Below are 25,675 nucleotides of genomic sequence, written 5' to 3' on the forward strand. Positions count from 1 at the left end.
TTTAATTTCTTTCTTCAGAGACTTGAAGTTTTTATTATATAGATCTTTCACTTCCTTAGTTAGAGTCACGCCAAGATATTTTATATTATTTGTGACTATTGAGAAGGGTGTTGTTTCCCTAATTTCTTTCTCAGTCCATTTATCCTTTGTGTAGAGAAAGGCCATTGATTTGTTTGAGTTAATATTATATCCAGCTACTGCACTGAAGCCGTTTATCAGGTTTAGGAGTTCTCTGGTGGAATTTTTAGGGTCACTTATATATACTATCATATCATCTGCAAATAGTGATATTTTGACTTCTTACTTTCCAATTTGTATCCCCTTGATCTCCTTTTGTTGTCGAATTGCTCTGGCTAGGACTTCAACTACTATATTGAATAGGTAGGCAGTGGACAGCCTTGTCTAGTCCCTGATTTTAGTGGGACTGTTTCGAGTTTCTCTCCATTTGGTTTGATGTTGGCTACTGGTTTGCTGTATATTGCTTTTATTATGTTTAGGTATGGGCTTTGAATTCCTGATCTTTGTAAGGCTTTTATCATGAATGGGTTTTGGATTTTGTCAAATGCTTTCTCAGCATCTAACGAGTTGATCATGTGGTTTTTGTCTTTGAGTTTGTTTATATAGTGGATTATGTTGATGGATTTCCATATATTTAACCATCCCTGCATCCCTGGAATGAAGCCTACTTGGTCATGATGGATATATTGATGTGTTCTTGGATTTGGTTTGCGAGGATTTTATTGAGTATCTTTCCATCAATATTCATAAGGGAAATTGGTATGAAGTTCTCTTTCTTTGTTGGATCTTTGTGTGGTTTAGTTATCAGAGTAATTGTGGCTTCATAGAATGAATTGGGTAGAGTACCTTCTGTTTCTATTTTATGGAATAATTTGAGGAGAGTTGGAATTAGGTCTTCTTTGAAGGTTTGATAGAACTCTGCACTAAACCCAACTGGTCCTGGGGATTTTTTGATTGGGAGACTATTGATGACTACTTCTATTTCTTTAGGGGAAATGGGACTGTTTAGATAGTTAATCTGATCCTTATTTAACTTTGGTACCTGATATCTGTCTAGGAAGTTGTCCATTTCATCCAGGTTTTCCAGTTTTGTTGAGTATAGGCTTTTTTAGTAGGATCTGATGATGTTTAAGATTTCCTCAGGTTTCGTTGTTATGTCTTTTTCATTTCTGATTTTGTTAATTAGAATACTGTCCCTGTGCCCTCTAGTTAGTCTAGCTAAGAGTATATCTACCTTGTAGATTTTCTCAAAGAACCAAATCCTGGTTTGGTTGATTCTTTGAATAGTCCTTTTTGTTTCCACTTGGTTGATTTCAGCCCTCAGTTTGATTATTTCCTGCTGTCTACTCCTCTTGGGTGAATTTTGTTTCCTTTAGTTCTAGAGCATCTATGTGTGCTGTCAGGCTGCTAGTGTATGCTCTCTCTAGTTTCTTTTTGGAGGCACTCAAGGCTATGAGTTTTCCTCTTAAGACTGCCTTCATTGTGTCCCATAAGTTTGGGTATGTTGTGGCTTCGTTTTCATTAAACTCTAAAAAGTCTTTAATTTATTTCTTTATTTCTTCCTTGACCAAGATATCATTGAGTAGAGTTTTGTTCAGTTTCCACGTGAATGTTGCCTTTCTGTTATTTATGCTGTTATTGAAGATCAGCCTTAGTCCGTGTTGATCTGATAGGATTCATGGGATACTTTCAATATTTTTGTAAGTGTTGAGGCCTCTTTTTTGACCGATTATATGGTCAATTTTGGAGGAGGTACCATGTGGTGCTGAGAAGAAGGTATATCCTTTCGTTTTAGGATAAAATGTTCTGTAGATACCTATTTCATCCATTTGTTTCATAACTTCTGTTAGTGTCTGTGTGTCTCTGTTTAGTTTCTGTTTCAGGATCTGTAAATTGGTGAGAGTGGGGTGTTGAAGCCTCCCACTATTATTGTGTGAGATGCAATGTGTGCTTTGAGCTTTACTAAAGTTTCTTTGCTGAATGTGGCTGCTCTTGCATTTGGAGTATAGATATTCACAAGTGAGAGTTCATCTTGGTAGATTTTATCTTTGATGGGTATGAAATGCCCCACCTTATCTTTTTTGATAACTTTGGGTTGGAACTTAATTTTATTCCATATTGGAATGGATACTCCAGCTTGTTTCTTCAGACAATTTGCTTGGAATTTTTTTTTTCAGCCTTTAACTCTGAGGTAGTGTCTGTCTTTTTCCCTGAGGTGGGTTTCCTGTAAGCAGCAAAATGTTGAGCACTGTTTGTGTAGCCAGTCTATTAGGTCTATATCTTTTTAATGGGGAACTGAGTCCATTGATGTTAAGAGAAAATAAACAAAAGTAATTGTTGCTTCCTGTTATTTTTGTTGTTAAAGTTGGGATTCTGTTCTTGAGGCTGTCTTCTTTTAGTTTTGTTGAAGGATTACTTTCTTGCTTTTTCTAGGGTGTAGTTTCCATTGTTGTGTTGGTGTTTTCCATTTATTATCTTTTGAAGGTCTGGATTCATGGAAAGATATTGTGTGAAGTTGGTTTTCTCATGGAATACTTTGGTTTCTCCATCTATGGTAATTGAGAGTTTTGCTGGGTATAGTAGCCTGGGCTGGCATTTGTGTTCTCTTAGTGTCTGTATAACATCTGTCCAGGATCTTCTGGCTTTCAAAATCTCTGGTAAGAAATCTGGTATAATTCTAATACGCCTGCCTTTATATGTTACTTGACCTTTTTCCCTTGCTGCTTTTAATATTCTTTCTTTGTTTAGTGTGTTTGTTGTTCTGATTATTATGTGTCAGGAGGAATTTCTTTTCTGGTCCAGTCTATTTGGAGTTCTGTAGGCTTCTTGTATGTTCATGGGTATCTCTTTCTTTAGGCTAGGGAAGTTTTCTTCTATAATTGTGTTGAAGCTATTTACTGGCCCTTTAAGTTGGAAATCTTTGCTCTCTTCTCAACCTGTTATCCTTAGGTTTGGTCTTCTCATTGTGTCCTGGATTTTCTGGATGTTTTGAGTTAGAAGCTTTTTGCTTTTCACATTTTCCTTGACTGCTGTGTTAGTGTTTTCTATGGAATCTTCTGCACCTGAGATTCTCTCTTCCATCTCTTGTATTCTGTTGCTGATGCTTACATCTATGACATTCGATCTCTTTCCTAGGTTTTATATCTCCAGGGTTGTCTCCCTTTGTGATTTCTTTATTGTTTTTATTTCCATTTTTAGATTCTGGATAGTTTTGTTCAATTCCTTTGCCTGTTTGGTTGTGTTTTCCTGTAATTCTTTAAGGGATTTTTGTGTTTACTCTTTAAGGGCTTCTACCTGTTTACCTGTGTTGCGCTGTATTCCTTTAAAGGAGTTATTTATGTCCTTCTTAAATTCCTCTATCATCATCATGAGATATGATTTTAAATCAGTGTCTTGATTTTCCAGTGTTTTGAGGTATCCAGGGCTTACTGTGGTGGAAGAACTGGGTTCTGATGATGCCTAGTAGCCTTGGTTTCTGTTGCTTATGCTCTTACCTTTGACTCTTGCCATCTGGTTATCTCTGGTTTTAGCTGGTCTTGCTGTCTCTGGTTGTGGCTTGCTCCTCCTGTGAACCTGTGTGTCAGCACAACTGGGATATCAGCTCTCTCCTAGAAGGATTTGAGTACAGATAGCTGTGGCACAGGGTAAACTCCAGGCACAGATGGAAACAGGAAGGATCCTGTCTCAGGCTGCTCCTCTGTTCCTGTTTCCTGATTACTCTGGGTTGGTCCTTCTTGGGCCAGGAATTTGAGCAGAAGTGGTGGTCTCACCTGTGATCTCAGGTGTGTCAGCACTCCTGGGAGACCATCTCTCTTCCAGCAGGATTTGGGTATGGAGAGCTGTGGTACAGGGTCAGCTCCAGGCTGCAGACCTATGACTATTCTTAAAACTGACTGATCTTGTAAACTTTGTTGTTCTTAAAAGATCATAGTTCATAAGACTAACTCTATTTCTGCTTTTGTAACCAAACCTGCTTACTCTGTTTAATGACTAGGATAACCTCACAATACATATGTTGAAATTAGAACCTGCCTACCCATACACAAAATGCATGTAATCTTGTAATTTTTGACTGTAGAAGCCTTGGGTTGCATGGTGGGAAAGCTCTGGATTGCAGTCCTGGTGCCATGAGTATCTGGTAGCATCATTTAATAAAACCTCTTCTTAGTAAAATGTATTCATAGTCATGTTGAATCTCTGAGTGACCCTAGACCCCATAACAAGGTCTGAAGAAGAATCAGACCTGCCAACTTGTTCTGCTACTTGGGGTAATATGGGTCCTTGCTTTAGGGTTCTATTGTACCCATGTGGGAAAGATGCCTCACAGTAACCACTAAATTGCATCAGCCAAGAGGAAAATGGAGACAAAGAGAACATTGTCTATATGGCTGTATAATATTGGGCGGTCTTAGGGCATGTTAGAATCACGAAAGCAAGTGATGGATGGCCTGTTTCCTAATTCAGAGCTCTGCTGTTACTCCTCTTACTTTGTTTCTATTCTCCTCACTATCAGGAGGAGACAGCTCTGGGCTCAGAAAAATATTCTGAAATGAAGGGTTAAAGGTGTAAGATAATGAGACAAAGTTCATTCAGCCCAGAGAGCAATATGGACAAGCTATGTCTCTAACAGGAGGTTGTCCACAAGTGCAGGACTCATTTACTTATAAGAGTACCACCAGCAACACTCCCTTAGGACTTTGGGATGTAAGCAGAGTCCTAGTAGGAGCTTGGAAGTCAGTACTGCCAAGAGCCATGGCGACTCTGGCTACTCATTTCAAGAGGCTTCAGGAACAACAATGATTGCAACTGGGCTAAAGACCATTAGTATACTATTTTGACAACAAATGTAGCTGCTTTCTGTCAATGTACTAAAAAATTACCCGAGGCTAAATTTAAAAGAAATGATATCCCCCCCCCCTTCTTCTTCTTCTTTTTTTCTTTTTGGAAGAGCTAAGTCAGGTTACTATTGACAGGTTGTTAGTAATCATTCTTATACATGTTTACAATGAAAATGAGGGGGAGAAAGGCATATTGAAATACAAAATGCACAAGCCGGGGAGACTGACAAGGTTAGTGTTACTGTTAAAACTTGTGCTTGAAGCTGTCATTGTTGGAGAAATCTATGTCCTGGAAACACCTGAGATACACAGAAGTAAGAGTGTGGTACCCTGAGGCAAGACCCCACCCAGCGCTTCTGCATTGTGAAAGAAAAGTGCCTAAGGACATCAGTGATGCTATAAAGCAACAACAGATAAAGGTGTTAAATTGGCTCATGGGAGCCAAGGTTATGCCAGGCCTACCGCTGAACTTGGCACTGTTGTCATGATGGCTTTGAAGTCACAGTCTGCAAAGTCACAGACAGTCATATAAAGTCACCTACAGCTGTGTGAGTAAAGGGGTCATGGAATGTTCCTTCACAGCTTCAGAGAGCCTCTGGGGCTGGGCAGTGTGCGGCAGAGTGGTTCATTTTTAAAGGGCCTGTGAGACAAGAGGCCCTAAGAAGCTTTTCCATGCAGCTCTGACAATGAAGCCTCAGTTGACTTGGAGACCCCAAGGTGTTGAAGATGCCAGTACTGTGCACTGAATACAGAGGATGGGACCAGCCCAAGAGATAGAAAGTGTGCTAAAGGCAGAAAAGCTCAAATGGTAGAGCCATGTAAGGTCTTTGATATAGAACATGGAGGTACAGAGTTTGGCATTTGCCCTGCTGGATTTCAGCATTGCTTTGCTCAAATTTTCCTATGTCCACATTCATCCCTTTTGAAAGAGTAGTGTATATTCTGTGCCATTATATGTCACAAATGTGCCATTCACTTTTTTATTTTTCAAGGAGTGACAACTAATAGGCTGCCTAGAGTCTCAGTAGAGTCCTGAGGTTTTTTTTATAATTTATTTTTTACATGTTCAGTTTACATCCCTCTCACTGCCCGACTCCCTTCACCACCTACCATAATACTTCTGCCATCCCTTCCATTCTTTTCTAAGTGGACGAGGGATCTCTGGCCATTCTCCTACCCTGTCACTTTAAGTCTTTGCCAGGCTTGTCACTTCCTAAGCAATGTTGTAGTTGTGGAAAAACTATAGGGACTTCTAAATTTAGACTACATGCATTTTGAAATACAGCATATATGGTCACAAGACTATTGGTGCCAGGGAGTGGATTGAGGTGGTTTCAATGGGATGCCCCAACATAGCATTTAAATTCTTGGTCCCACGTGGTCGCACTATTCTAGGAGGCTTGGGAGTTAGAGGACATATGACACTGGAGGAACTCTTTTAGAGTTTGTAGACCCACCATTTCAAGTTTGTGCTCTGCTTTCTATTTGTAGTTTAAGATATGAGCCCCCAGTTTCCAATTCCACTGTCATGCCTTACTCTACCTTAATGGACTCAAAAGTGCTGCACACATGATCCCAAACTTTCTCGGGGAAGTTGCCTTTGACATGGTATTGTATAATAGAAATAGAAAAATTACTTAATACACAAGTGGTCTTCTCCAGTGTGTGCACCTTACAATAGAAAAGGGCAACCCGATGGGGAGGGTGGTGGTGGTGGGTGTGGTAGAGGTGTTTGTGGCGGGTTGGCTAGTGTGTGCTCCTGTAGGAGGAGGGTTGCAACCACCAGGGACATGCACGATTACCCCACCCCACCTCACCCCTCCCCAAACTCAAAAAAATTTTAAAAATCAAAAACACTGCCACACACTGTGCCCCAGCGTCCATCCGGTCCCTGGCTTGTGCACTGCTGAGCTAGGGAGCCCACAGCAACAGCGAGCATCTGTAGTGGTGCCTAGCTGCAGATCTGGCTTGCCCCTGATCTGAAGATTTTGTTTTGTTTTGTTTTTTGAATATTTTTATTACGTATTTTCCTCAATTACATTTCCAATGTTATCCCAAAAGTCCCCCATACCTCCCCCATTTCCCTACCCACCCATTCCCATTTTTTGGCCCTGGCATTCCCCTGTACTAGGGCATATAAAGTTTGCTTGTCTAATGGGCCTCTCTTTCCAGTGATGGCCGACTAGGCCCATCTTTTGATACATATGACATAGCCTGAATTGTGCATGGAGTTTTTCATCAGAATGTCTGAAACCATAAAATATAATGACCATAATCATAAAACGATGTTTCAGAAAACACTGAACGAACAGCGCCTGGAGGGAGAATTCTGCAACATCACCATAGTGGTTGAAGATGTAAAGTTCCAAGTTCACCAATGTGTCCTCGCCGCCTGCAGCACAGACTTTAAGAAGCTTTTCACGAAGCTGGAAGTGGACAGCTTGTCCATCATAGAGACAGATTTCCTCTGCGCCGACATATTTGAAGAGGTGCTGAACTACATGTACACCACAAAGATTTCCATGAAAAAGGAGGATGTCAATTTGATGATGTAATGTAGTCCCGGTAGATTTTTCAGAAACAGGTTTTTGGATAAACTGTGTTCTCAGAAGCGCAATGTGTCTAGTGCAGGTGGAACTAACCGCCAGTCGAAGAGTAAGTATTGCCTCAAATTAAACTGCCCCATTGGAGACGCTGCTGATGCTCAGGACGATGATGTGGAAGAAATCGGGGACCAAGATGCCAGCCCATCTGATGACACGGTAGAAGCCAGTCGCCCCAGTCAAGAGGACCGCAAGTCTCCCACAACCACTCTCAGGGTTCAGGAAGCAATTTTGAAAGAGCTGGGGAGTGAGGAAGTTCGGAAAGTGAACTGCTACGGCCAGGAAGTGGAGTCCATGGAGACTCCCGAGTCCAAAGATCTGGGGTATCAGACCCTCAGGCATTAACCTTTAATGACAGGATGAGCTAAGTAGTAAAGATGAACAGACTCCGGGCTGGGCCATGGCGGCCAGCGACATGAAGTTCGAGTACTTGCTCTATGGTCACCATCGAGAGCAGATCGCCTGCCAAGCATGTGGGAGGACGTTATCCAATGAAGGCCGCCCGAGGAAGCATGAGAACCTCCACACCGCTGACAGGCTGTTTGTCTGTGAGATGTGCACAAAAGGTTCACCAGGCCCACTTGAAAGAACTCCTAAAAATCCATACAGGGTACAAACCCTACAGCTGTGAGGTGTGCGGAAAATTGTTCATCCGTGCCCCAGACCTAAAGAGGTACCAAAGGGTTCTCCACAGCAAAAGACCATTCGCGTGTCACATATGTGACAAAGCCCTCAAACACAAGTCTCACCTCAAGGACCACGAGAGAAGACACAGAGGGGAAAAGCCTTTTGTGGGTGGCTCCTGCACCAAGGCCTTCGCCAAGGCCTCAGACCTGAAGAGGCATGAGAACAATATGCACAGTGAGAGGAAACAGGTCACCCCCAGTGCCATCCAGAGCTACACAGAACAGTTGCAGGCCGCAGCCATGGCCGCTGAGGCCGAGCAGCAGCTGGAGACAATTGCCTGTAGCTGGAGGTGATGGGTTAGGAACACTGGGCCTGGGAGGTGGATGCAAAGGTTGCATTGGCTGTCTTCAGTGAACACCTTTGACCGCTTTGTGGCAATCTACAGCATTGTGCTGGCTGGACCTAAGAGACTGTGCACTCTGGTTAGGTGATTCTCAAATTTCTCAAGGCACTTATGCTCCTATGTTGTGAACAAACAGTTTGGTTTTTTTATTTTTTAGTGTGTGTGTGTGTGTGTGTGTGTGTGTGTGTGTGTGTGTGTTATGTCTAGTATTCATATTCCCAGTAAGCTCCCTACCCTTCTTTATGGTTTTAATTTGAAATCTCCTTTGTCTGGTTTAAAATGAGTGGCTTCTGTTTCATTCTAAATCCCTCAGCTCTTGCCAAGCTGGTGAGTACACTGCACGGAGTCATTGAATAAATTGATTTCCTAGTCCCAGTATATGTGACTTATGTCAAAACAGTAGTTTTTATAACTGGATACAAGACCATTATAAAAATGCAGAAAATGCTGGCAAGTGCTGACCCAGAACACTGCAGAAGTTCTAAACCAAATTTGTAAAAATGGAATGATATTAGGTTTATATTTGGTTTGTGAATTTAATCTCTCTCTCTCTCTCTCTCTCTCTCTCTCTCTCTCTCTCTCTCTCTCTCTCTCTCTATCTCTCTCTGTATCTCTCTCTCTCTCTCTGTATATATACATATAATTCTTTCTCAGTGTTTCTGTGAACAAATAATGGATGCTTTGCTGAAGTGTTCCTTCATCCATTGTAATAGCCCCTGTACGCACCCCAAATTCTGCAGGTCCTGTATACCTCAGACTGAGTGAGACCACCGGGATGCTAGTTGTGTTGAGATTCAGTTTCCCTTTCCTCCAGTGTGGCCATTCTGTCTGTGTGTGTGTCTGTGCCGTGGACCAGTATCAACAGGAGGAGAAGCGTCTGAGACAAAGTTTTCACAGATACAAAAAACACCTAAGGTTTCCTAGGTCTTCAAATTGTGACTGATTTCAGAAATGGTTTTGTATTTAAGATCAAAATTAGGACAAGCAACAGAAATGTTTCTTCAAATGCGTTTTTGTAGTTGACAGATCGTCAGGCTTGGGGGTCTCTGCATCTCTGCAGCACTCAGTTTCCCATGGAGGAGATGCTTACTTAAATAAGTCTGAAATCCTTTAAGTGTGTAAATAGTAGTGTTGGTCTTACATATTTCGAGAAAAGGGACAGCTGCATTTTTTTCTTTCCCTTTTTTTCTACACAGTGGATTAAAGAACTTTTCATTGGCTAAAAAATTCAGACCCATTTTACCGATATTAAAGACTGTCAGACCAAATGTTTTCCAAATATGTCTGTCTTATCACTGGTTGCAGTTTTCAATAGAAGCCGATTGCCCTGACAAGATCATAAATCGGAATTATGAACTTTGTTTCAGATTGGGTGTACTAAGCGCTCCTTTGACTATTTCCTTGAGGATAGATTGAAATGCCCACAGAGTTTGAATTATGTTCTGTAGGAAAGTGTAGACAGTTGTTTTAGGATGTGTACAGTTGTAGAAGGTGCCATCTTTAAAAGTTCATGTTTGGTTCTTAAGGTTTTCTTTAAAAATGCATTAAAGTAATTTCATTACAAAAAGAAAAAAGAAAAAAGAAAAAGAAAAAGGCAGCAAGGGACTCACCAGCCTTCCTGACAGTTATGGCAAAGGCTGGAGAGTTTGTTTGATCTTTTTTGATCTTTTAGATGATTTCTTTACCCATCCCCCTGCATTCTCCTGCAATGAGAACAATGTCGCCCAACTATTCTATTTATCATGTTTTCAGTAGAGGTTATAGTTATTCTCATGATTTTACCATTTGTATGTTAGTACATGATCATCAAGTATCTGCCCCGGGCACTAGATCTACATGGCCAACTGAGGTCCACAGCAGCTCTCTGGGTAGGGCCCAATGGCCCAGTCCTGGAGGTCTGTTTCTCATTGACACCCTAAAAACATACCCAAAATGGTAGGCAGGCACAGCAATCATCACATTAAAACCTACTGACAGTCTGTGTTGATTTCTGAGACTGAGTGTTGGAGGAGGCTCAGGCAATCTTAAACTGATCCATTAGGAAACCAGGGATGACTCCTTTAAGAGAAGCCTCCAGGCTTGTGTCACCCTCCCTCAGGACATACCAAGTCTTACAGATTGCTAAAAGCTGGCAGAAATGGTAAGCCTCAGGAAGATAGGTAGGGATCCTGAAAGGTGGCATGCCCTGGAAGACTGTTAAGCACCTGACTGTGAGGCCCTTAGGGAACTCCTAGATCTGGGGGTCCTTCAATCCACTTGATGGAGGCCCTTTGTAAGTTCTGATGTTTATCATTTTCTCTCACTGTTGTCTCAGGGTTTGGGGCTTCCACATTCTTCCCATTAATTTAACTTCCTGGGGCCTGATGCTGTGGCTTCTCTCATGTGTTGGTCTCTGCTTTTCCTAGAAATCCACGCTTGTTCATCCCACATAACTAAGTCAGGAAATTGCCTAGACGCCCAACCCCTTCTTCTATAAGATTTAAATTATTTACTCACTTTACCTCCGGATTCCTGCCCCCTCTCAGACACCCCTTCATACACACTCTCCTCCCACTTCCCTTTCCCCTCCAAACTTCTGGATATTCAAAGCTTCCAAATAATGGGAATGAATATGAAGATATACTCCTGACCATGGATTTTAAAACCCCCGTGGAGACCCAGCTTCATTTTTTTTTTCACGGTGAAAGGGATTTTTGATGGTGTAATTTTATGGACCCGGCTCTTATAGCTTAGGAGGGTCTAACCTTGCTGTAACACTTGATATTCCTGCCTCTATCTCCACAGTGCTGTGGTTTCAGGGTTGGACCACCATATCCTTGTTTATGGCCATGGTTGGGATGCAGTCCATGGTTTCCTGAATACCAGGTAAGCACTGTAACAAGTGAGCTACACCCACAGCCCCCAAAGTTAAGAATTTAAACATCAACTTGATACTTCAATTTTGCTGCAAACAAACACACAAAATTTATTTAAAGCAACAGTCCAACAGAAACGGAAAACGAGTGAACTTTGCTTCAAAACCAACATGAACATCAGGTGTAATGACCAGAGAAAGACCCCACGGCAGTGGGGACATCCCATTTCAGTCCACTTGAAGCTTTAGGACAGGCTGAGCTTGTCAAAGAGGTACTCAGCCAAGTTGTGCTCCACGGCCCCCATCTGGCGCAGGTTAGTCAGGTAGCCGCTCATCTCCTTCAGAATGTCGGCCTGCTGATCTAGGCAGTTTTGCTCCAGGAAATGGCAGAGGTGGGGGTCGCCTTTCTCTTTGGCCACGTCGTGCATTTTCAGCAGGCTCTGGTTGATGAGCATCTCCATGTGGAAGGCACATTCCATGGCTTGAAATCCCCCGTGCCAGCTGTCGCGTTCTGGTCTCGCGATGCCCTGAAGGGAGACGCAGCCTCCACGCTTATTCTGCAGGTGCATGAACATCTCTGCACTGGTCTGGCAGTTGTGTGACTTGGTCAAGAAGAAACGCTTCAAGTTCTCCTGGGCCACGTCATCACGGTCAAAGTAGACTGCCATCGACATGTACACATAGGAGGCATGGAGGTGCAGTTGGATGTGTGTGTTGACAGCATCCTCGCACTGCCAGTCATAGTTCTGCCTCATTCGAGAGGGCGCTTCAGCCATGGCGGGAGCTTGAGCTGTACCACCACAGGCTCAGCCACCACAGGCTCAGCGGTTCCCCACCCGCTCACAGGGGTGCAAAGAACACAGTCCCACACTCCCACAGTCCCACAGTCCCAAAGTACCTCAGAACAGATGATCTCCGGAGCAGCTCAGCAGCTAGGCTGCAGGCAGAGACCCAAATGGCTGTTCTTGCCCAAGGACCACAGTATTTGAGCGCCAGGGTTTCTAGGAAGAGGCGGGGCATCACCGGAAATGAGGGTTGACACCCAATCATAACAGGATTTAAGTCCCAGGCAAATGGGAGGGGCAAGCATCAGCGGAAACTAGGGTTGGAGTCCAATCATGACATGGTCTCAGCAGGAGGGCTTAAGGGAGGGGCGGATTCAGTGAAAATGAGGGTTGGTGCCCAATCATGACATGGATTCAGCCTCAGGGCTAATGAGATGGGTGGGCATCAGCGGAAATGAGGGATGGAGGCCAATCATGGCATGGTCTCAGCAGGAGGGCTTAAGGGAGAGGCAGGATTCAGTGAAAATGAGGGTTGGTGCCCAATCATGACATGGATTCAGCCTCAGGGCTAATGAGAGGGGTGGGCATCGGCGGAAATGAGGGATGGAGGCCAATCATGGCATGGTCTCAGCAGGAGGACTTAAGGGAGAGGCGGGATTCAGTGAAAAGGAGGGTTGGTGCCCAATCATGACATGGATTCAGCCTCAGGGCTAACGAGAGAGGCGGGGTATCAGCAGAAATGCGGGTTGGTGCCCAATCATGCCAGGGATTTAGCCCCAGGGATAATGGGAAGGGCAGGGGCATCAGTAGAGAGGAGTTTCAGAGCCCAATCATGACAGGCATTCAGCCCCAGGGATAATGGGAGAAGCAGGCCATCAGCCAAAATGAGGGTTGTCTTGCAATCATGACTTTCAGCCCCAGGGATGAAGGGAGGTGCGGGGCATCAGTGGAAATGTAGAGGGGCCTCTCCAGCTCCGCGTCCGGAAGGTGGGTCCCACGCTGGGTCAACATGAGGATCGAAAAGTGTTATTTCTGCTCCGGGCCGATCTACCCTGGCCACGGCATGATGTTTGTCCGCAATGACGGCAAGGTGTTCGGATTCTGCAAATCCAAGTGTCATAAAAACTTTAAGAAGAAGAGGAACCCACGCAAGGTCAGGTGGACTAAAGCCTTCCGGAAAGCAGCCAGCAAGGAGCTCACGGTGGACTACTCATTTGAATTTGAAAAACGTAGAAATGAACCTGTGAAATACCAGCGTGAGCTGTGGAATAAAACTATTGATGCCATGAAGAGAGTTGAAGAGATCAAACAGAAGCGCCAGGCCAAATTTATAATGAACAGGTTGAAGAAGAACAAAGAGCTCCAGAAGGTGCAGGACATCAAGGAGGTCAAGCAGAACATCCATCTTATCCGGGCTCCTCTCGCCGGCAAAGGAAAGCAGCTGGAGGAAAAAATGGTCCAGCAGTTACAGGAGGATGTGGACATGGAGGAAGCTTCCTAAAGGTGCTGCCCGCAGCCAGCCCCAAGCACACTGGAGTGTAGTGGAGACTTTCGGCCCCTAAGTTATTCATTGGTTCCATAAGGTTCTTCAGATAAGGGTGATTCAGTGTGCTTCCCCCTTCAACGTTGCAGCCTGTAAAAGCATCCCCTGTGGGTGTTAGGTCTCAGCTCAGCACTCTGCCTCATTGTGTTATGCGCAGGCAAACAGGAAAGTTTGTGTGTAGATGAAGACATGAACTGTGGGCATAAAATGGTTGAGCCAATTGTCTTCCTGTGTGAAATTTGAAATGATGTACTATTTTCCGTGCATTGGGATAGTCTGTTTATTAGGGTTATTGAGATGGAGGTCATGCAAGGAACTGACTGTTCTCATGTCTACTTGAGTCTTTTTTGTTTTGGTCTAGTATGTTTAGTAATTGCTGACAGTTGCATAATGGCAGCACACAGCACAGCTGAGTTTTGTTGGGCTGTCTGACCTGCTTCAGCCATTCAGCCTGCAGCTGCAATGTTGGAGGTGGGCTGGGTTGTTAAACTTGCCTGAATGTCCAGTTGTGACATCTGTCCCGAAAAATTCTCCTTTCCTTCCTGCCCAGCACTGATCTAGAAGCAGAAGAAGAATCTTGGTGCCTTTCAAAGATTAGGGTGTGGTTTTGATTTCGCCCTCTTCCTCTCCCTCTCTTCCTTTTTTTCTTTTTCTTTTCCTTTTCCTCTTTTCCTCCTTTCTTTTCTTTTCTTTTCTTTTCTTTTTCTTTTTTTTTTTTTTTGAGACATGATCTCTTTGTGTAGTTCTGGCTATCTTGAAACTCACTCTGTAGGTCAGTCTCCGTGGCACTCACAGAGATCCCTTGCCTCCTGAATTACGGGATTAAAGGCATGCACCATCGTACCCAGTATTTTTTTTTTAAACCTTAAATAGACAACAAAAAAGAAACTCTTGCTTTAGGAAAATAGAATTCATGGATAGAATGATAACTGTTATTTGTACATAAATAAAGTCCTTTCTAAAGAAAAAAAAAAAAAAAGAAAGAAATGTTGAGGGGGCCGGTAGTAATGGAAATGAATGTTGAAGCCCAATCAGGACATTTCAGCCCCAAGGCTAATGGCTGCAGGGCATCAGCCACAATGAGTGCTGGCGCCCAATCATGACATCATTTCAACCCCAGAGATTATGTCAGAAGGGGGAGCAGCAACTGATAGGAGTGTTGGTGCACAAGGATGGCATCACTGCAGTGTCAGGGCGATTGGAGGGGGCAGGTCAGAAGTTTTGATTTCGGGTGAGTTGGGGTATACAGGGCACTTACTGATCTACACCGTAGGTTTTTAATAGACTCCATTAATACATTGAATCCAAGGCTTTGGACTCCATCCTTTGAATTCTTTATAAGTTTCTGTGAATATCTCCACAATGGTACTTCTCTCAGCATTCTGCTGCTTGCTTTGGATCTCTCCAGTCCCCCCCACCCCCTGATCTTGACTCCACCTATCCCTTCCTTTATATTACCATTTCAAAAGGGAGGAAAGGGAGCAAGCATTGTGAGGAAATACTGCACCAAAGCATGACCAAAAGCTAGCAGGTCAAACTGCCAACTCTATATCCATTTGATATCAAAGGGCTCTTCAGAGCTCCAACTCCTTTCAGCTTAGTCGATTGAAACACATTTCTCTCTCTTGGGCTGGTTCCATACAATGTTAGCAGCTCTCCCCAACAGAGAGATGTACAGTAGCTTTGGCATCTCCAATTCTCAGAGTCTCCAAGGCGATCCAAGCTTAACCTTCTCAGCTTAGTCCAAAAGCCTCTCTGGGTCTCCTTGCAGGGACACTATCCTGACACATGTCTGGCCTCATCAGTTCTCCTTGACTGAAGAGGGAGATCCCACAGTCCTCCTTTCTTAGTCCTGGTCTCTGAAGCCAGAATCATATTGCCTATATTGCCAAGAGTTTCTGCATGGCGGTGCTGGAATACAGTCTCCTCATTCAAACACATTTTCACCACCTTTCTTGGTTTTGCTGCCTAAGCATGGCTGGCCTACAGCTCACTCTTTAGACCAGGTTGGCCTGAACTCAGAGATTCACCTGCCTCTGCCTCCCAAGTGCTGTTTTAAAGGCACATGTCACCACACATTGGCCTAAAGTTGTCTTTGATTTCTCTTTACAGGTGCGAAGCTCACCCGCATAAGGGCTTGTTCTGAGGTCACTGCTCCCTTTCTTCCATTTAGCCTCCGGATTTAGTTTCAACTTTTATCTCCTTGGGCACCACATTTAGCTCCATTACACATCCTGGTGCCCCCTGTCTCCTCAAACTGTCCATTTTGTATCTTTCCTTTCTCAAAGTACCCCTTTTCATTACAGATCTGAGTAAGAGTGCCCACTTACAGCCAAATGACAGAGTTGATACTAGGCTGTGTTGAAATTTCCTCTGCTAATGTCATTAATGCTAAACTTTTCAGTGTATCTTCTGGCAGATTTTCTTAAACAAGTGCAGAAGGCAGCCACATTATGCACCAAAATATCACAACAACCTCTAGGTCACTTCCTTACTTTTCTCACCTGAAACCCCTTGAACTGGATCCCCACAATCAAATGTCTCTCAACACTGTCTCCTGTGCTCCTGTGGCATGGCCCATTGTGCTCCACTTAATGTGTTTGGACGGCTTTCCCAGACCAAAGTCCACATTTTGCAAAGAAGCAGCATGGTTAGACTAGTCAGAGCAATACTCTTCTCCCTGGTGCCAACTACTGTCTTAGTCAGTGCTCTACTGCTGTGAAGAGACACCATGACCACAGCAACTCCTAAAAGAGAAAGCATCCTGCAAGTAAACATATCAGCCCTGTTGCCTACCACTCAATATCTTCTCAGACAAAACAAGGTTGATGGCTGAATCTAAAACAGACATCAGAGTCTTCAGTCTTTTCCTGTCCATGGTCCCTGTCAAAGAGTCACTTGAAACATCTGAGATCTCAGGTGTAACTGTTCCTCAAGCTGTCCACGGTCCAGAAGTATTGCCATGCTCTAAATATAGATTCCCAGGCTCCAGTCCAAAATCCACAGTATCACAAACTGATTTTTTACAAGATCCCCTGGTGACAGGCAGTAACATTAAGACTTGAAAAGCACAGGTGTTTTTGTTTTTGTTTTTGTTTTGTTTTGTTTTTCCTTCAGGAGCATGTTTGTTGTGTTTGAGATGATACATCAGTGCTCTCTGGGCTTCAAAAGGCAGCGTTGCAATCTGTCAAATAGAGAGCCAAACCTTGGAAATAGTCAAAGCAAGATCCAGTTGTCTTTCAGAATAAGATAACTCCCAGACCGTTGGTGGTGCACTGATGGATTCTGGTCCAGAACTAACCTTTGGTGGCTTAAATGGGTAATCTGAAGAAAATGAGATATCCAGAAAAAAAACAGCACCTTCATATACAGAACCTGGTAGACCAAGTATAGTGGACCTCCATTCATAAAACTTATCTCCTTTAGGCCCAGCACCGCGGTTAGGAGGAGGATCGAGCATGATCTCAGCCAGCTCCTTCTGAAATGTTTTACCACTAATGGATTACTTGGCAGTCTTTTTTTTTTTCTTTAGGTTTTTTGAGCCAGGGTGTCTCTGTGTAGCCCTGGCTGTCCTGGAACTCAGTCTGTAGTCGAGACTGGCTTCTAACTTCAAAATCCACCTGCCTTTGCCTCACAAGTGCTGGGATTAAAGGCATGTGCCACCACTGCCCAGCAGCAGTCCTTTTGCTAGAGAGTTTGGTGTTTTTCTTCTGCTGGGTGGCAGAAGGTTTTCTTTCTTCCTGTTTCTCAGGCTCGGAGTCGCAGGGTCTCGTTCCTCTGCATCTGAACTGCCACTGCTAGGGCTGTGGCTCTCATCATCCGACATTTGCCTTTCACTGCACATCCTGGTGAAATTATCTCTGGGAAAATTTCTCAGCTGCCCACACAGACTGCTCGTGTGCTGCTATGCTGTCGAGAGGGAGAGCACTGAGGAACCTTTCTTGAAAAATTGGAAGGGGGGGCTTCACAACGGGCTGTGCAATGCCTTGCTGTAGCTGGAGTATGCCAATATCTGCCCTCCTGGAGCCATGGCGGAGAGGGCCTCCTACTGAGGCACAGTGTCACCAGAGCCTCTGCACACTCCAAAAAGCACAAGCTTTATTTTAAGATATTCTCCATGAATTCCTAAAAGTCCCTGAAACTACGTGAGTGCCCGATGATAGTGTATATTTAAATTGCATAAGTAGGATTTCCTCATTTTAGGAACATTTAAAAAGTACTTTATTTATTTTTTCAATATTATGTGTATGAATGTGTAGCTGAATATGTGTCTGATGTTCCATGTGCATGGAGTGCCCAGGAGGCCAGGATAAACTCACACAGAGGGAAGCAAAAGTGAGTAATGAACCTAATGTAAATATGGCCCACTCTTGCTAGAGTGCATATACCTGGCCTTACTTAAAGTCCTCTCCCTTATAGAACCCTCTAAATTGTTCCTTCTGCTTAAGTTTGTCTATCTGACACAAGAGAGATCTGCCTGCCTCTGCCTCTCAAGTGTTGGAACTAGTGGTATGACTACCACACCCATCAACTTTTCTTTTTTAAAAGATGTATTGGTTTTGTACATTTAGTATTTAAATTATCATGTGTCAGGGGACTTTCTTTTCCAGTCCAGTCTATTTGCTGATTTGTATGCTTCATATACCTTCATAGGCATCCCCATTGTTATGGTTAATAACATTTTCTTTTATGATTTTGTTAAAAAGATTTACTGGGCTTTAGAGATGGACTTCTTCTCTTTCCTCTATTGTTTTTAGATTTGGTCTTTTCATTTTCTTCCAGTTTTCCTGTGTGTCTTCTGTAAGTCGTTTTTAAATGTAATATTTTAGATTGCTATATCCCTTTCTTCTATTGTGTCTTCAACACCCAAGAGTCTTTCTTCCTTTGCTTGTGTTCTATTGGTGAAACTTGCCTCTTTAGTTTCTGTTGATAGACTGATTTTTTTCCTTTCCAGAATTTACCCATTACAGGTTTTCTTCACTGATTCTACTTCCATGTTCAGGATTTGAAAAATTTTATTCATTTCTTTGCGATGTTCATCTTTGCCTGAATTTTTTGAGTGGCTATCATTTCCCCTTTATGACCCTCTTATCACTTTCATACCAGCTGTTTCATGGTCTTTTTCTGGGACTTCCCCTCTGTCAGAATATTAAGGGCCTGCTGTGTGAGGATAGATGGACTCCAGTGGATTCATATTATCCAGGCTGTGAGGGATTTTGTGTTCATGCTGGCATCTAGTCATTCACAGTTCCTGGTGATGAAAAGCTCAAATGGTAGAGCCATGTAAGGCCTTTGATACTGAACATGGAGGTACAGAGTTTGGCATTTGCCCTGCTGGATTTCAGCATTGCTTTGCTCAAATTTTCCTATGTCCACATTCATCCCTTTTGAAAGAGTAGTGTATATTCTGTGCCGTTATATGTCACAAATATGCCATTCACTTTTTTTATTTTTCAAGGAGTGACAACTAATAGGCTGCCTAGAGTCTCAGTAGAGTTCTGAGGTTTTTATAATTTATTTTTTACTTGTTCAGTTTACATCCCTCTCACTGCCCGACTCCCTTCACCACCTACCATAATACTTCTGCCATCCCTTCTGTCTTAGTCAGGGTTTCTATTCCTGCACAAACATCATGACCAAGAAGCAAGTTGGGGAGGAAAGGGTTTATTTGCCTTACACTTCCATACTTCTGTGCATCACCAAAGGAAGTCAGGACTGGAACTCAAGCAGGTCAGGAAGCAGGAGCTGATGCAGAGGCCATGGAGGGATGTTCTTTACTGGCTTGCCTCCCCTGGCTTGCTCAGCCTACTCTCTTATAGAACCCAAGAATACCAGCCCAGGGATGGTCCCACCAACAGGGGCCTTTCCCCCTTGATCACTAATTGAGAAAATGCCTTACAGTTGGATCTCATGGAGGCATTTCCTCAACTCAAGCTCCTTTCTCTGTGATAACTCAGCTGTGTCAAGTTGACACAAAAATAGCCAGTACACCTTCCATTCTTTTCTAAGTGGACGAGGGCTCTCTGGCCATTCTCCTACCCTGTCACTTTAAGTCTTTGCGAGGCTTGTCGCTTCCTAAGCAATGTTGTAATTGTGGAAAAACTATAGGGACTTCTAAATTTATACTACATGCATTTTGAAATACAGCATATATGGTCACAAGACTATTGGTGCCAGGGAGTGGGTTGAGGTGGTTTCAATGGGATGCCCCAACATAATATCAGGCATTTAAATACTTGGTCCTACATGGTCGCACTATTCTAGGAGGCTTGGGAGTTAGAGGACATATGACACTGGAGGAACTCTTTGAGAGTTTGTAGACCCACCATTTCAAGTTTGTGCTCTGCTTTCTATTTGTAGTTTAAGATATGAGCCCCCAGTTTCCAATTCCACTGTCATGCCTTACTCTACCTTAATGGACTCAAAAGTGCTGCACACATGATCCCAAACTTTCTCGGGGAAGTTGCCTTTGACATGGTATTGTATAATAGAAATAGAAAATTACTTAATACACCAGTGGTCTTCTCCAGTGTGTGCACCTTACAATAGAAAAGGGCAACCAGATGGGGAGTGGGTGGGGGATGGGAGTGTTCGGGGCGGGTTGGATAGTGTGTGATCCTGTAGGAGGAGGGCTGCCACCACCAGGGACGTGCATAATTACCCCATCCCACCCCACCCCTCCCCAAACTCAAAATTTTTTTTTAAAAAATCCAAAACACTGCCATACACTGTGCTCCTGCATGAATTCTGTCCCTGGCTTGTGCTCTGCTAAGCGAGGGAGCCCACAGCAACAGCGAGCTTCTGTAGTGGTGCCAGGCTGCAGATCTGGCTTGATCCTGATCAGCCTGAGTCTGATCTGAAGCATTTGGTTTTTATGGCATTAAGAACATAGCCTGAATTGTTCATGGATTTTTTTCATCAGTATGTCTGAAACCATAAAATATAATGACGATGATCAAAAAACTCTGTTTCTGAAATCACTGAACGAACAGCACCTGGAGGGAGAATTCTGCAACATCACCATAGTGGTTGAGATGTAAAGTTCCGAGCCCACCAGTGTGTCCTCGCCACCTGCAGCACGTACTTTAAGAAGCTTTTCACGAAGCTGGAAGTGGACAGCTCGTCCGTCATAGAGATAGATCTCCTCCGCTCCGACATATTTGAAGAGGTGCTGAACTACATGTACACCACAAAGATTTCCGTGAAAAAGGAGGACATCAACTTGATGATGTAATGTAGTCCGGGCAGATTTTCTGTATCCAGTATTTGGATAAACTGTGTTCCCAGAAGCACGATGTGTCTGGTCCAGATGGAAGAAAAGGCCAGTTGAAGAGTAAGTATTGCCTCAAAATAAACTGCACCATTGGAGACGCTGCTGATGCTCAGGACGATGATGTGGAAGAAATCCTGGACCAAGATGCCAGCCCTTCTGAGGACACGGTAGAAGCCACTCCCCCAAGTCAAGAGGACAGCAAGTCTCCCACAACCGCTCTCAGGGTTCAGGAAGCAATTTTGAAAGAGCTGGGGAGTGAGGAAGTTCGGGAAGTGAACTGCTACGGCCAGGAAGTGGAGTCCATGGAGACTCCCGAGTCCAAAGATCTGGGGTCTCAGACCCCTCAGGCCTTAACCTTTAATGACGGGATGAGCTAAGTAGTAAAGATGAACAGACTCCGGGCTGGGCCACGGCGGCCAGCGACATGAAGTTCGAGTACTTGCTCTATGGTCACCATCGGGAGCAGATCGCCTGCCAAGCATGTGGGAGGACTTTATCCAATGAAGGCCAGCTGAGGAAGCATGAGAAGCTCCACACAGCTGACAGGCTGTTTGTCTGTGAGATGTGCACAAAAGGTTTCACCACCCAGGCCCACTTGAAAGAACTCCTAAAAATCCATACAGGGTACAAACCCTACAGCTGTGAGGTGTGCGGAAAATTGTTCATCTGTGCCCCAGACCTAAAGAGGTACGAGGGGGTTCACCGCAACAAAAGACCATTCGCGTGTCACATATGTGACAAAGCCCTCAAACACAAGTCTCACCTCAAGGACCACGAGAGAAGACACAGAGGGGAAAAGCCTTTTGTGGGTGGCTCCTGCACCAAGGCCTTCGCCAAGGCCTCAGACCTGAAGAGGCATGAGAACAATATGCACAGTGAGAGGAAACAGGTCACCCCCAGTGCCATCCAGAGCGACACAGAACAGTTGCAGGCTGCAGCGATGGCCGCTGAGGCCGAGCAGCAGCTGGAGACAATTGCCTGTAGCTGGAGGTGATGGGTTAGGAACACTGGGCCTGGGAGGTGGATGCAAAGGTTGCATTGGCTGTCTTCAGTGAACACCTTTGACCGCTTTGTGGCAATCTACAGCATTGTGCTGGCTGGACCTAAGAGACTGTGCACTCTGGTTAGGTGATTCTCAAATTTCTCAAGGCACTTATGCTCCTATGTTCTGACCAAACAGTTTGGTTTTTTATTTTTTAGTGTGTGTGTGTGTGTGTGTGTGTGTGTGTGTGTGTGTGTGTGTGATGTCTAGTATTCATATTCGCAGTAAGCTCCTTACCCTTCTTTATGGTTTTAATTTGAAAACTCCTTTGTCTGGTTTAAAATGAGTGGCTTCTGTTTCATTCTAAATCCCTCAACTCTTGCCAAGCTGGTGAGTACACTGCACGGAGTCATTGAATAAATTGATTTCCTAGTCCCAGTATATGTGACTTATGTCAAAACAGTAGTTTTTATAACTGGATACAAGACCATTATATGAATGCAGAAAATGCTGGCAAGTGCTGACCCAGAACACTGCAGAAGTTCTAAACCAAATTTGTAAAAATGGGATGGTATTAGGTTTATATTTGGTTTGTGAATTTAATCTCTCTCTGTATATATATATATATATATATATATATATATATATATATACATATAATTCTTTCTCAGTGTTCCTGTGAACATATAATGGATGCTTTCCTGAAGTGTTCCTTCATTCATTGCAATAGCCACTGTACGCACCCCAAATGCTGCAGGTCCTGTATACCTCAGACTGAGTGAGACCACCGGGATGCTAGTTGTGTTGAGATTCAGTTTCCCTTTCCTCCAGTGTGGCCATTCTGTCTGTGTGTGTGTCTGTGCTGTGGACCAGTATCAACAGGAGGAGAAGAGTCTGAGACAAAGTTTTCACAGATACAAAAAACACCTAAGGTTTCCTAGGTCTTCAAATTGTGACTGACTTCAGAAATGGTTTTGTATTTAAGATCAAAATTAGGACAAGCAACAGAAATGTTTCTTCAAATGCGTTTTTGTAGTTGACAGATCGTCAGGCTTGGGGGTCTCTGCATCTCTGCAGCACTCAGTTTCCCATGGAGGAGATGCTTACTTAAATAAGTCTGAAATCCTGTAAGTGTGTAAATAGTAGTGTTGGTCTTACGTATTTCCAGAAAAGGGACAGCTGCATCTTTTCTTTCCCTTTTTTTCTACACAGTGGATTAAAGTACCTTTCATTGGCTACAAAATTCAGACCCATTTTACCGATATTAAAGACTGTCAGACCAAATGTTTTCCAAATATGTCTTATCACTGGTTGCAGTTTTCAATAGAAGCCGATTGCCCTGACAAGATCATAAATCGGAATTATGAACTTTGTTTCAGATTGGGTGTACTAAGCGCTCCTTTGACTATTTCCTTGAGGATAGATTGAAATGCCCACAGAGTTTGAATTATGTTCTGTAGGAAAGTGTAGACAGTGTTTTAGGATGTGTACAGTTGTAGAAGGTGCCATCTTTAAAAGTTCATGTTTGGTTCTTAAGGTTTTCTTTAAAAAATGCATTAAAGTAATTTCATTACAAAAAGAAAAAAGAAAAAAAGAAAAAGGCAGCAAGGGACTCACCAGCCTTCCTGACACTTATGGCAAAGGCTGGAGAGTTGGTTTGATCTTTTTTGATCTTTTAGATGATTTCTTTACCCATCTCCCTGCATTCTCCTGCAATGAGAACAATGTCACCCAACTATTCTATTTATCATGTTTTCAGTAGAGGTTATAGTTATTCTCATGATTTTACCATTTGTATGTTAGTACTTGATCATCAATTATCTGCTCCGGGCACTAGATCTACATGGCCAACTGAGGTCCACAGCAGCTCTCTGGGTAGGGCCCAATGGCCCAGCCCTGAAGGTCTGTTTCTCATTGACACCCTAAAAACATACCCAAAATGGTAGGCAGGCACAGCAATCATCACATTAAAACCTACTGACAGTCTGTGTTGATTTCTGAGACTGAGTGTTGGAGGAGGCTCAGGCAATCTTAAACTGATCCATTAGGAAACCAGGGATGATTGCTTTAAGAGCAGCCTCCAGGCTTGTGTCACCCTCCCTCAGGACATACCAAGTCTTACAGATTGCTAAAAGCTGGCAGAAATGGTAAGCCTCAGGAAGATAGGTAGGGATCCTGATAGGTGGCATGCCCTGGAAGACTGTTAAGCACCTGACTGTGAGGCCCTTAGGGAACTCCTAGCTCTGGGGGTCCTGCAATCCACTTGATGGGGGCCCTTTGTAAGTTCTGATGTTTATCATTTTCTCTCTCTGTTGTCTCAGGGTTTGGGGCTTCCACATTCTTCCCATTAATTTGACTTCCTGGGGCCTGATGCTGTGGCTTCTCTCATGTGTTGGTCTCTGCTTTTCCTAGAAATCCACGCTTGTTCATCCCACATAACTAAGTCAGGAAATTGCCTAGACGCCCAACCCCTTCTTCTATAAGATTTAAATTATTTACTCACTTTACCTCCGGATTCCTGCCCCCTCTCAGACACCCCTTCATACACACTCTCCTCCCACTTCCCTTTCCCATCCAAACTTCTGGATATTCAAAGCTTCCAAATAATGGGAATGAATATGAAGATATACTCCTGACCATGGATTTTAAAACCCCCGTGGAGACACAGCTTCATTTTTTTTTTCACGGTGAAAGGGATTTTTGATGGTGTAATTTTATGGACCCGGCTCTTATAGCTTAGGAGGGTCTAACATTGCTGTAACACTTGATATTCCTGCCTCTATCTCCACAGTGCTGTGGTTTCAGGGTTGGACCACCATATCCTTGTTTATGGCCATGGTTGGGATGCAGTCCATGGTTTCCTGAATACCAGGTAAGCACTGTAACAAGTGAGCTACACCCACAGCCCCCAAAGTTAAGAATTTAAATATCAACTTGATACTTCAATTTTGCTGCAAACAAACACACAAAATTTATTTAAAGCAACAGTCCAACAGAAACGGAAAACGAGTGAACTTTGCTTCAAAACCAACATGAACATCAGGTGTAATGACCAGAGAAAGACCCCACGGCAGTGGGGACATCCCAGTTCAGTGCACTTGAAGCTTTAGGACAGGCTGAGCTTGTCAAAGAGGTACTCAGCCAAGTTGTGCTCCACGGCCCCCATCTGGCGCAGGTTGGTCAGGTAGCCGCTCATCTCCTTCAGAATGTCGGCCTGCTGATCTAGGCAGTTTTGCTCCAGGAAATGGCAGAGGTGGGGGTCGCCTTTCTCTTTGGCCACTTCGTGCATTTTCAGTAGGCTCTGGTTGATGAGCATCTCCATGTGGAAGGCACATTCCATGGCTTGAAATCCCCCGTGCCAGCTGTCGCGTTCTGGTCTCGCGATGCCCTGAAGGGAGACGCAGCCTCCACGCTTATTCTGCAGGTGCATGAACATCTCTGCACTGGTCTGGCAGTTGTGTGACTTGGTCAAGAAGAAACACTTCAAGTTCTCCTGGGCCACGTCATCACGGTCAAAGTAGACTGCCATCGACATGTACACATAGGAGGCATGGAGGTGCAGTTGGATGTGTGTGTTGACAGCATCCTCGCACTGCCAGTCATAGTTTTGCCTCATTCGAGAGGGCGCTTCAGCCATGGCGGGAGCTTGAGCTGTACCACCACAGGCTCAGCCACCACAGGCTCAGCGGTTCCCCACCCGCTCACAGGGGTGCAAAGAACACAGTCCCACACTCCCACAGTCCCACAGT

At 43.9% G+C, this 25,675-nt stretch overlaps 2 protein-coding genes and 4 pseudogenes across 2 annotated transcripts; 3 read left to right on the forward strand and 3 right to left on the reverse strand.

Annotated features, from left to right (window-relative positions):
• Positions 1–7,081: 7,081 nt before the first annotated feature.
• On the forward strand, positions 7,082–8,439 carry LOC110287056 (zinc finger and BTB domain-containing protein 14 pseudogene; annotated as a pseudogene).
• Positions 8,440–11,588: 3,149 nt separating this feature from the next.
• Positions 11,589–12,119, reverse strand: LOC147004851 (ferritin heavy polypeptide-like 17E). Its single transcript, XM_085837791.1, has one exon. It carries the CDS (start codon positions 12,117–12,119, stop codon positions 11,589–11,591), a length of 531 nt encoding a protein of 176 aa, XP_085693917.1.
• Positions 12,120–13,129: 1,010 nt separating this feature from the next.
• Positions 13,130–14,037, forward strand: LOC147004852 (putative ribosome biogenesis protein RLP24 pseudogene; annotated as a pseudogene).
• A 2,821-nt stretch (positions 14,038–16,858) lies between these two features.
• On the reverse strand, positions 16,859–17,515 carry LOC147004853 (ubiquitin-conjugating enzyme E2 E3-like; annotated as a pseudogene).
• Positions 17,516–20,588: 3,073 nt separating this feature from the next.
• Positions 20,589–21,938, forward strand: LOC147004854 (zinc finger and BTB domain-containing protein 14 pseudogene; annotated as a pseudogene).
• Positions 21,939–25,032: 3,094 nt separating this feature from the next.
• LOC147004855 (ferritin heavy polypeptide-like 17E) lies at positions 25,033–25,563 on the reverse strand. The gene has a single exon (XM_085837793.1). The coding sequence runs from the start codon at positions 25,561–25,563 to the stop codon at positions 25,033–25,035; it is 531 nt and encodes a 176-aa protein (XP_085693919.1).
• Positions 25,564–25,675: the final 112 nt, after the last annotated feature.

The sequence above is a fragment of the Mus caroli genome, unplaced genomic scaffold (genome assembly GCF_978045245.1).
Source record: "Mus caroli unplaced genomic scaffold, Mus_caroli_1 scaffold_5, whole genome shotgun sequence".
Classification (NCBI taxonomy): Eukaryota; Metazoa; Chordata; class Mammalia; order Rodentia; family Muridae; genus Mus; species Mus caroli.

What these genes read in the sequence shown, in the direction of transcription:
- LOC147004851 (XM_085837791.1), bottom strand. Translation starts at nt 12,119, where the DNA reads ATGGCTGAAGCGCCCTCTCGAATGAGGCAGAACTATGACTGGCAGTGC.
- LOC147004855 (XM_085837793.1), bottom strand. Translation starts at nt 25,563, where the DNA reads ATGGCTGAAGCGCCCTCTCGAATGAGGCAAAACTATGACTGGCAGTGC.